Source organism: Triturus cristatus, chromosome 11 (assembly GCF_964204655.1).
Source record: "Triturus cristatus chromosome 11, aTriCri1.1, whole genome shotgun sequence".
In the NCBI taxonomy this organism is placed as follows: Eukaryota; Metazoa; Chordata; class Amphibia; order Caudata; family Salamandridae; genus Triturus; species Triturus cristatus.
Window position 1 is genome coordinate 290899221 of NC_140594.1, and position 12007 is coordinate 290911227.

The window sequence follows — 12007 nt, forward strand, 5'->3', positions numbered from 1 at the left end:
GTTGTCGGTTGAGGTGTGTCCTGTCTTTCCTGGGTGAGTCAGGGCTGAGCTGAATAGACCTGGGCTGCATTCAGAGTAGTGGGAGGTGATTTCCTTGCACCTGAATGGGTCTGGTCTGCCTTGGACAATGCTGTCCCCACCTCCTGCCAGGAAGCTGGGCCAGGGAGGACCAAACTGGTTTGGATTGGGCACAGACACTCTCTGCCCAAGAGAACAAAGAGAAACTGAGTATAAATATTGGGGCCCAGACCCCAGAACTTTAGAACTCGCTTGGATCAAGGGACCTGCCAAGAAGAAGAGCTGGAAGAACTGCCAGGAGGAGTACTGCCCCTTTGCTGTGTTGTTGCTTTGCTGGGTTGGCCTGCAGTTGCTGCTTCTGCCTTGGGCAGTGAAAGGACTGGACTGAACCTTCTTCACTTGTTGCTGAGTATCTCCAAGGGCTTGAAACAGAGCTGGCCTCCTGTTCACGAAGTTTCAGGGACAGCAAAGACTTCACTTACCTCTGGGTACCACCTCTGGAACCGTGGCTTTCAGTTGCCACAGAGGGGAACAGCAGCTGACACAGTCACCGACACCGCTGCTGGATCCGTGACCTGAAGGCACCGCAAGGGGCACTGCAGCACTTCGCACCACAACCCTGGTCTCACCGATGACCACCACCGAGCCGCTGCTTGCACCGCGACCTGGAAGCACTGCACTCTGCACCGCCTCGCTTCATTCCGCCGCCCTGGTCTCACCGACAATGTCGCTGCACGCCGAACTCGACACGAGTGCCTCCACCGTGGTTTAGGGGCACCGCTCGTAAGTCACACGACACACCGCCCTGTCAAACACCGCAACCTGGGACCGACGCCAGCTCCCATCAGACGCTTGCACAGTGACCTGTCAGCACTGCAACAAGCACCACCCCACTTCGCACCGCAGCCCTGGTCTCATAGATGCCGCTGGACGACTGTCACTGAGCTGCTGCCTGCACTGCGACTAGTGGGCACCGCACCCATACGCTTTACATCGCAACCGCGTCGGTTGCCGTGACCGGCCTGCACCAATGCGATCGGCTGCAACCTAAGATACTGTTTAAGAGTCTGTTGACACAGACGCCGGTCCGCACCAACGAGATCGGCTAGAACTATTGGATTCTGTTTTCAGCACTGCGGTAGCCCCGGACGGAGCTACCGACTTCAAGAAACTAAATTTTTGAGGCATTCTTGCATAGTGCATAATTTGGATTACAATAGGTTGGTATTTTATCATTTTGGTCTTATTTGCACAGACAAATATTGGTTATTTTTCTAAAATTGGTGTGGTGTCCTTTTGCAGGGTTTTCACTGTATTACTGTGTGTTATGAGCAAATGCTTTACACATTGCCTCTGACATAAGCCTAACTGCTCGTGCCAAGCTACCAAGGGGGTGAGCATGTAAGAGCGGAGGTGTAGGTCCTGGCGATTCCCACCGCAACAGCTGCCCCGCACAGCCACAGGTAAGCGCGTGGGCCGCTGCCCCCAAAACTCATGCCGCCCAGGGCGCAATAACCCACTTGTTACGCCACTGAGACCTCCATTTCTAACAATATGAATATTCACAGATGGGACAGCAGTATTGTCTTTAAGAATTGGGATGTACAGTAAGACTTCCTACTATGTATGAGCAGAAGACATTATTATCATTAACTAGCAGCTGGTTCTCCAGCCTAACACAGTGACAGGATCCAGGCTGTGGCATAAACAATGGTATATGGCTGTGTATCTGCAACAGGTGCCAGGTTTTCTCTCTGAGGACCAAATGAACCAGTTATTTACCTTTGATAACGCTCCTTCTGGCAGATTCTCTATCTACTCGCAGATTCCTCACCTCTAGAATATCCTCAGGCACCAGGATGGTTCTGAAGAACTAATTAGCAATACTCCTGTGCCCTGGTAAGTGACGCAGTTTGGCTTTGAGGGAAGACCGGTATCACATGAGAAGTGACACAGCAGAGCTGCATATACGCACCAACCCTGCGCACTGACATCAAATTGGCAGTGTGCTGAAGCTCTAATTTGGGCCATTTTTAGATATAAAAGAGGACACTCCACAGAATGGGGACGAGTGAGGCAGTGAGGAATCTGCGGTTCAATAGAGAATCTACCAGAAAGAGCATTACCGGTGTAACTTGTTCTTCTGGTGGATAATTCAAAAGCAGATTTATCATCTTTAGAACAGATACCATTGGAGTACCTCCAAAGGGGGGAGGGTCTGGGAAGTGAACGCAGACCAATACGTCCAGCAGAACCAAGCAAGCATGGTAGCCTTCCAGCTGGACCAGACCATCAAGGCAGTATTGTTTCCTCAACATGTGCCCCACTGCCCATATCGCAGCCTGGCAGACGTCTAGAACAGACACCCCTCGCACCAAAGTGGTTGCAGTGGCCTTGGCCATAGTGGAATGAGGCCCCAGGCCTTCAGGGAGATGCTTCTTAGCCAGTGCAAAGCAGATTTTGATACAGAGGACTATCAAACTTGACAGGGTTCCCCTTTGCACCAACTTCCCATTCTTTGTACAATAAAACCCCATGTAGTGCTGATCACCCACACAATATCCTTTGTGCGTTCTATTTAAAAGCTCAGTGCATTTCTAGAGTCTAGGCAATAGAGGCTCTCTTCATCTTTCGAGGGGTGAGGAAGGGCAAAAAAACACTGTCAAAGTGACTGATTGGCCATCGTGAAAGGGAGTCACAAACTTTGGTAGGAAGGCCACCCCGGTCCTTGGCACCAATTTATCAGCACAGAGGGTGGTTTAGGGCAGTTTTGCTGAAAGCACCTGAAGTTCGCTAGTGTGGTGTGCTGGCATGGTTTTAATGAGGCAGACTGTTTTAAGTGTCAAGGCACAAGGAACTGTGTGGAGGCCTGAAGGGCAGGCACTTGAGAAATGTCAAGATCAAGTTCACAACTCATTGAAACATAACAGATGGCTTAAGGGGTAACATGTAAGTCAAACATTTAATAAAAACACATAACCAGTGACTTAAACAAAGATGGCTGGTTGATTAAACAAAGAAAGGTCGAAAGGGCAGATAAATAACCTTTTACTGGGCCCGCTGCAAGGCCTTAGTAGGCTTATGAAAGAAGACACAACAGAACATTAGAAAGTTTGGCATGTAAGGGGTCTGTGCTTCGGGCACCACATTCAGCAACAAAATTGACGGAACGCCCAGATTAGATTGAGTTAGTGGACGGGAATTTGATTGCAAGATTACATCAATCATGCATTCTGGTGCTGCTGCTTAATCTCCACATGTGGAGGTGTAGGTTGTGGAGACTCGGATGCAGGCCGCTCCCCTTTTGCTGAGAAAGAAGGTTCTCCCCCCCCCCCCCCACCCCCGAAGTGGAAGCTTGATCAGAGGACAAATTTCCGGCTCGAGAACAATGGGGAACACACTTTCCTGGCCCTGTACAGGCTGATAAGAATAACTTGGGCCCAGTCTGTTTTGATCTTCCTCAGAACTAGATGCAAGATAGGAAGCTTTGGAAATGTGTGCAGGAGCCCTTTCTTCCATTCCAGCCAGAATGCATCTCCTAGTGATTGTATTGGCGGAATCTCAAATGACTAATGACACTGCACGTTCAACAGTGGAGAACAGTCAGTGAGCACCCCACTGCTCTGCCACATTTGGATGAAGATCCCACTTGTGCTTTGCCAGACAAGCCTGCTCAGTTCATCCGCTCTGGCATTCAGAGACCCCACCATGTAGTTGGTGACCTGAAAAAGGTTCTGCCAATCCAGCCACCACCAAAGATATAGCACCTCCAACACAGAATCCAGGACCCCACTCTGCCCTGCTTATTGCAATACCAAATAGATGTTGTGTTATCCATGAGGACCTGCCCTAGCCTCCCTTTGATGGGTGGTAGGAAAAGCTTTCAGAAACAGATTGATCGCCCAATGCTCCAAAAGCCTGATAGGGATCCGACTTTTTGCCAGACACCAGAGACCTTTGATCTTTGCCTCTCCTTAATGGCCCCCACCCAGCAAAGACTGGTCTGTCAATACTGTGAACCCTGAATGGAGGAGGGAGAGTGACCCGCAATAGGTGGAGTTGGCATCCGTCTGGCACAACATCCATCGTTGTACTTCAACCCTTGAGATCTGAAAGGAGTCAGAGAGCAAATCCTGAAGCTGGACCAACTTGGATCTGAGGTTCCAGTGTATGGCCCCCATGTGCCACCTCGCATTCGGAATGAGAAGGCTGAACAAAGCCAGGAAATCAAGAATCCTCAGACCCATCCTCACCAAGACCATAGATTAAACACATAACCGAGGCATCATATCCTGAATTTCCAGTATTCACTGCATGAAAAGGCTCTGAATGGCACAGTGTCCAGAACTGCCCTTATAAATGGAAAGTCTTTGCATGGGGCTCATCAGGGCATCTACAGGTTGATGTTGAAACCCAATGATGTCAGGAGTTTGGCAGTCATCTGGAGGCGGTGCACGACTGACTGGTTGCTAAAGTCGGGCTCCGGCTGCAGTCATTTAGGTATGGCAATAACTCTACTCCCCACCTCAGAAGATGGGCAGTAACCACTGCCATCAACATCATGAATATTCGAGGGACCGAGGTAAGGCTGAAACTAAGCATGCTAAATTGAAAGCGTGCTTATCCCACTTAGAGCTGCAGGTAAGGCCTGTGGGACTGCAAGATGGGTATATCGAAAAAAGCATCCTGCTAGTCCAAGGGCCCCATTCAGTCTCTTGGGTGATGAGATCTGAGTGACCATTTTGGACCACTCCTTCCTCAGAAAGGCGTTGAGGGAGTGGAGGACCAAAATAGGCCCGAGGTCTCTGTCCTGCTTTAAAAAAATGGCATAATGTGGGTAGCATCCTCTACCATCTCCAAGTACGATACCCGCTCAATGGCACCCTTGGGCAACAGGAGGCTGACTTCCTGTATCAGGATTGCAAATTGATCCTCCACAGTGGGCGGACTGCGTGGTGGGCAAAGAGATGAATGGCAGGGCACAGGCCCCTGGAACTATTTGTCGAACCACCTGTCCCATATGATGAATGATCTGCCATGGAGGAAATGTTGTATGGAAACGTTGTATTCTGCATCCTGGTTTCTGTCAGTGCCACATCCACAGCCGCAGGAATAGATTGCTGCCGTATATAGGTTGGGAGAACTGGCATTGGCTGTAAGCTAGTTCCCTAAAATAGTGCCAGCTTTCTTGTTATGAAATAGGGTGATTACGTAACTGGTAGCAATGGCCCCAAAGATTGTGCAGTGGCATGACTATTCTTGAATAGTTCTAGCACCAAATCAACCTTTTATCCAAATAGCCTGAAACCAAAAAGCATATATATTAAAGAAGCTTGCAAGTCCCCAGAAGACACAGTTTATAGCATCCAAGCATGCATCCCAAGTACAACATTGGTGCAACAGATCTGCAGATGAAATCTGTAGTGCTGAGGCCTCCTCGGAGTACATACTAGGACGCATCCTCATCATCCTGTATTGCTTGGGCTTGTGAGGCCCCGAGGTCTTCTGGGATGGCCAGAATGATGTCACCTGCTATGTCCCAGGGTGCGTGGGTGTACTTCCCAGAAAGCAACCTGCTTTATGGATCTGAGTGCTAGATTGGCTAAAGAAAACTTTCACTTTCTGATAACAACAATGTTCTTAGATTTGCTATACAGGGGGGTGTAGTCGGACAGGAGTTTGGATTAGACTAGCTTGAACAATCAGGCTATCCTGTGTTGGGTGTTTAGTTAAGAAGTCCAGGTCACCGGATGGGACCAATTTATGCCACTTAGCCACAGGTCAACTGACTGGCAAGGATGAGCATGGCTTAGACCATGTAGCTAAAAGAGTATCAGTAGCAGCTTCATAAAATTGCAATAATGACTAGGATGAAGTCAGCCATGGCCAAAGAATCTCACTCAATGCATTTGTCTTTGTTTCAGTAGTATGCAACTACAGTTCAAGTGCTTGATCTGCTCTCCGAACCACCACTGCAAATAAAGTGCACTAGTGGCGAGTCCAGTTCAGTTTAAGGAAATGTGTCTAGCCAATTGGCATTTTGTAATGCTGCACATAAGGAGTCCAAAGTATAATGAGCGGGGGAGGAGCCAGAAATCCACCTCCTCATCATCAAGGTCCCAGTCAGAACGAAAAACAGGGTAAATCCTTCCACTAGTACCAGCGTCAGGCAGCAGATACTGGATTGGAATCTGGCTGTATAACCATCAGTTGCGCTTTTGTAATTTCACAGCGGAACATATCCCCTGAACAGGGCCGAAGTCAGTTTGGGGTCAGGATCGAACTGTCACCAGCAGAGGCTTCTTGGTACCAAAGGAAGTGGCGTGGACTTTGGCCTCGGTGTAGAAGTCCATGATGGAGTTTGTACCAGCAAGTATTGTGTCACCGTAGAGTATCTACTGGCACGCGGGGGCACTGCTAAAGGATTCTCTGGATCCAGACTGGCATCTAGGGATAGTCTGAAGGTGAGGAATCTGCGGTTAGAACATCTTCCAGAATGCTCTCATTTTATCATTTGACTTGTACTCTTTCAATGCTCAACCAGAAACATCCAATGACATTAAAGGTAAAGTGAGTTTTTCGATGTGAATTAACTCGGGGAAACAAAATTTTGGGGTAATGACCTCCGAAACAAAAACAGTATCACGAACTGCAAAAATAACTGAAAGTGTTCAGGTAAGCAACGGGAAGGAAAGTAAACATTTAATTAAAACATAGAGAGAGTGATAATATGTGTAAAGGGAGAAGGGCTACTTTGTCTTCCCCATAAAAACAAGAGTTTATTAAAAACTATTGAAAGGAATTATGCGATTAAACTCAGAATTTCCATAAAATGGTCAAAAATACCTGAAATAAATTTCAAAGTGATTCAAGATTCAGAAATTACCAGGTTACCCATAAGAGACCTCTTCTGCCCAACACCTACCCGGATAAGGAAATAATTAACACCATACATCTCTGTGTCCTGTGCAATTTTCAGGTATTCCATTTCTGCCTCATCCCTGTCAAGGAAAAAGAAAAACTGTGTGAAGATTTTACAAAGTATTTACCTCAAAATTTCAAAGTAGATTGGCTAACAAAACATGTGTTGCATGTACATCAAAGTATGGGATCAAAGCCTGTCTTCCAGAATGTAAGATATCTCGTCACAATCCTTTATAAAGATCATGGTTCTTCTGCAGCGAATGTTCCTAATTTTACCAGGGTGGAAAGAGAGGGAAACTGGGCACTAAAGCCCATGCAAAGGAAGAAAACAAGTTACTTACCTGTAACTACAATTATCCAGTATTGGTATCTTTTATAGATTCACATGCCTGAATCATTCCCCGTTGCCGAGACGGGAGTCCCACGGCAAATACAAAAGTAGTGCCAAAAGTAAATAACAGTAGTAGGCTAAAAGAAAAAGACTAAGGCCTACATCTTAGTAGCCTATCTACGTCATTATAGTAAAAAGAATCAAAAATTGGTTCCAACCAATCAGCTACCAGCACCCTCTAGAACCTTCCCAGCAGAGGCAGTTCTCCTCAGATTTGCATAGCACAAGTGAGAAGTAAGTATGCCAGATTATAGAGAACTGTCTCGTCGGGGAGGAGGGTGGGTGCATGTGAATCTATGAAAGATACCAATACTGGATAACTGTAGTTACAGGTATTCTTATCCAGTATTGGGGTATCTTTCATAGATTCACATGTCTGAATCAGAGTAGCAAGCAGTATACCAATATACTGTCGTTTGCGGATGGTGGGAGACACGTGCTCGTAAACTCCCAAATAGCATCCACAAATGTTGAAAACATCATATAGATCTTTCTTTTTAACAATCCTTTAACAAGCAAATATATCTATAAGTATATAGAAATAGTTAAGATTTTAGACATATCAGCCTGTATATTTGCATAAATATTAAAAGTAATGGATTAATACATAAAAGAGAAAAGTAACTGAATCTGACCTTAATGAAAGACGGCGTAGAACAGCCTGTCCAACTGCTGAATCTTCTTGATGCGAAGATTGAAGACACTAATGTTTCGTGAACGTGTGGACATTTTTCCATGTCGCAGCACGACAGATATTTTCCAGAGTCACTCAAGCAAACAAAGCTGTAGAAAATGAAATAGTTCTTGTCGAATGAGCCTTGACTTTCCTCTGCAAAGGCATATTAGCCTTGTCATGGCAGAAATTAATAGCAGGTGCCATCTGGCTATAGTTGCCTTTGTTACTACATTCCCAAGAGTTGCGTGACCATAGGCCACGAACAGCTGGTTAGACCTCTGATGTCTTTAGTTTTCTGAAGATAGAATTTTAAACAGCGCTTAATATCCAGGGAGTGTAATGCTCTTTCAGCTGGAGTGAATGGATCCGGAAAGAATGTTTTTAATCTTACCGGTTCATTCAAGTGAAAATGTGTTGGTACCTTAGGGATGAACTTGGGATTTGTTCGAAGGATTACGTAGTCACGAGTAAACTGCAAAAAGGGCTTCTTGATAGTGAAAGCTTGGATCTCACAAACCCTTCTTGCAGAGGTAAGAGCCAATAAAAGGGCGACCTTCCAAGTGAGGAATTTGAGATCCGCTTTATGGATCGGTTCAAATGGATGGGTTCAAATGGATGCTTCATTAATTGCGTTAACACTGTGTTGAGTTCCCACTCTGGAGGGGGTGCTCGCACTGGAAGGAAAGCTCGGAAAAGTCCTTTCATGGAATGTTTGACAAGTAAAGACGAGCAAAGAGAGGGAAGTTTTGAGCACTTCCTGAATCTGGAAAGAGCAGCAAGATGGACTTTGACTGATGAAAAAGTAAGCCCAGACTTGGCAAGAGAAAGCAGATTCGGGAGTATTTGTTCTGCAGGAGCTTGAATTGGATGAATATTATTCACCGCGCACCAGTAGCAAAATCGCTTCCATTTGAGGCGATAAGTCTTGACTGTGCTCTGGGCAAGGGATTTGGCCAAAATATCACAACAGTCCTGTGAAATGTTGAGGTCCTTGAACTCTAAGAAATCAGGAGCCATGCGTGCAAGTGCAGGGACTGCGGGTCCGGATGAAGTAATTGCCCTCTGTCCCTCGATAACATTGTAGCCGTTGGAAGAAGGCGAATGGGCCTGTCTTGAGACAATAGGAGAAGTTCCTGGAACCAATATTGCCATGGCCAATGGGGTGCAATCAGTATTAAACGGCAACCCTCCAGCTTCATCTTGCGGAGCACCTTCGGAATCAATGGTATTGGTGGAAAAGCGTGAGCACAAATCCCTGACCATCGCATGGACAGGGCATTCCCTCTTGATCCCTGTTGAGGAAACCTGCTGGCATAATATCGGCATTTCTTGTTCTCCCTCGTTGCGAATAGGTCCAGAGCAGGTCTGCCCCACTGTTCGCTTGCTCCTGCTCTAGCTCCCACTCGTGACAGTCCGATAGAGACCTGCTCAGCGTATCCGCCAGGGTATTGTGGAGACCCTGACATGTTCGACTCTGTGTTATTTTGTGGAATGTGACCCACTCCCACAATTCCTGAGCCTCCTTCGAGAGCGTAGCTGATTTTGTTCCTCCCAGCTTGTTGATGCAATACATGGTGGTCGTATTGTCGGTACGGACCAGTACAGAGGAACCCGCGATCCTGGGGAGAAACGCTTGCAGAGACAGAAAGATGGCGCAAAGCTCCAGTCTGTTGATATGCTGTTGTCTTTGAACTTGAGACCAGCTTCCTTGAATCTGCAAATCCTGCAGATGACCTCTCCATCCTTCCATGGAGGCATCGGTCGTTAAAACGAAGTCTTGAATGGTCTGTAGGAAAGTGAGGCCTTGGGTTAAATTCTTTGTCTGTGACCACCAATGTAGAGAATTTATCATGCGCTGTGTGATCCTGATAGTATCATCGAACGAACCCATGGCCTGTTTCCATTGAAGGTGCAGTTCCTCCTGAAGAGGTCTCATTTTGAGCCGTGCTAAGGGTATGAGATGTATCGCTGAAGAGCACATTCCGAGGAGCGAAGCAAACATTCGGACTGAAACGGACTTTCTTTTTGCAATTAACTTTGCCAACTTCTGAAGACGCAGCTGGCGGTCGTTCGACAAGAATGCTGTGCACTGGACCGTGTCTAACCGTGGTCCGAGAAAAAAAACGACTTAGAGAGGGCGTAACTGTGATTTGCTCTCGTTGAGGGTCAGTCCCAGAGAAGCGAATAGATGTAAACATTCTTCTGTGGCAACCTTGGTTTCTTGTTCTGAAGGACCTTTGATCAGCCAATCGTCTAAATAAGGGAATACTTGTATTCCTCGAGATCTCAATGCTGCTGCTACTGGTGCCAAGCACTTCGTGAAGATTCTTGAAGCCAATTTCAGCCCAAAAGGGAGCACTGTAAAGCGAAGATATTTGCAATTTTGGGGTGTATAGGTATGAGGAAGTAAGCGTCTTCCATATCCAGAGAAGCCATAAAATCTCGGCAAGCGTGACCATTCGGAAACTTTGTCTCTTGAGGAATTTGTTTAGCTTGCGGAGGTCTAAAATTGGTCGCCATTCCCCTGACTTCTTTTTGATCAGGAAGAAACGAGAATAGAAACCTGTTCCTTTCTGAAATGATGGAACCTTCTCTACGGCATTTTTTGAGGAGCATCGTAAAGGCTTCCTTGAATAATAAGTGAAGACGAGGGGGACCCCTGGGCAGAGTAGTAGGTGGCTGTTTGATGAATTCGAGGGTGTGGCCGTTGGTTACTAGTTCTAGAACCCATCGATCTGACGTGATTTCTTGCCACTTGTGAATAAAAGCTGAAATCTTCGATCCCACGGGTAAGGAGGGTAATATGGCTGGCGCCCTGTGGAGATCACTGCTTCCGGCTATTGTCTCTGCCTTGATTTTGAGATCTCTTCCGACCACCTTGACGAGAGAAACTAGCTGTGGACGATTGGCGGTATGAGGACTGGCTGTAGGGCTGTCTATAGTGGGATTGATACTGCCTGTTCTGCTGGCTTTGGTATCCTCCTCTTGATGAAAAACTACGCCCTCTTGCTCCTCTGAAATTTCCGCACCTGTACTGAAGGGTGCCCAATGATCGTGCGGTATCCGTGTCAAGCTTTATGGCTAAGAGGGCGTCATCAATGTGCTTACCGAACAAAGACTCTCTGTCATAGGCCATGTCCAGAATCTTTGTTTGTACCTCAGGTCTGAAAGTGGTGGCCTTAAGCCATCCCTGGCGTCGAAGCACTGCCGCTCCTGTAAGCTGACGGAAGTTGGTGTTTACGATGTCCAAAGCGCAATCTATAGTTTCCGATGCGGCACGTTCCCCTTACAGCAGAATCTTTCTTGCCTCTTGCCTACGGTCTTCTGGAATGAGGTCAATGAAACATGCCATGTCTGACCACATTTGACGGTCATAACGTCCGATAATGGCTAGAAAATTGGCAGCTCTGATAGAGGCCGCTGCCATGGTAGATCATTTTTTGCCTATAAGGTCCAGACGACGTCCTTCCTTCTCAGGTGGTGTGGTGATAGGTGTTGCAGGATTCTTAGATCGCTGTTGGGCGGCCTGTGAAATAACCGAATCTGGTCGCGGGTGACCAATGAGGCAAGATGGGCTGTAGGCAGGGGCACGATATTTTTTCTCTAGGTGCTGAAGTACCGCCGGAATAGATGCAGGCGTCTGCATGATTTTAACCCCTTCATTCCAAATATAGTCTATTATAGGCACAGCTCTCGTGATTTTCCTGGACTCTTCCTTGAAATCATGAAGGAAACATTCTGTCTGTTCGACTGTTACTGGCAGTTGAAATTTGGCTGCAGCCCGTCGCATTAAATTATGGAGGATCCCGATGACCTCAGGTGGAGAATCAGACGGCAGAGGAAGAGGCGGAGAAGACATTGGAATTACGTAGTCATCCCAGGGATCCGGAATATTAGTATTGTCAGGTAATACACCCTCTTCAACCCCTTCGGAGGAGGAGATAGTGTCATCTTGCAACCCTTCCGCTTGACCTGAAGGAGGGGCAGGTGTAACAGGA

General features: G+C 46.9%; 1 protein-coding gene across 2 annotated transcripts in view; it reads right to left on the reverse strand.

Moving 5' to 3' along the window:
- Positions 1 to 12007, reverse strand: part of NF2 (NF2, moesin-ezrin-radixin like (MERLIN) tumor suppressor) — a 635344-nt gene that overhangs the window by 484902 nt on the left and 138435 nt on the right. For both annotated transcript variants that reach the window (XM_085636353.1, XM_085636354.1), the window contains exon 7: positions 6944 to 7019. In XM_085636353.1, coding sequence (XP_085492479.1) covers positions 6944 to 7019 — 76 coding nt within the window. The remainder of the gene's footprint in view (positions 1 to 6943; positions 7020 to 12007) is intronic.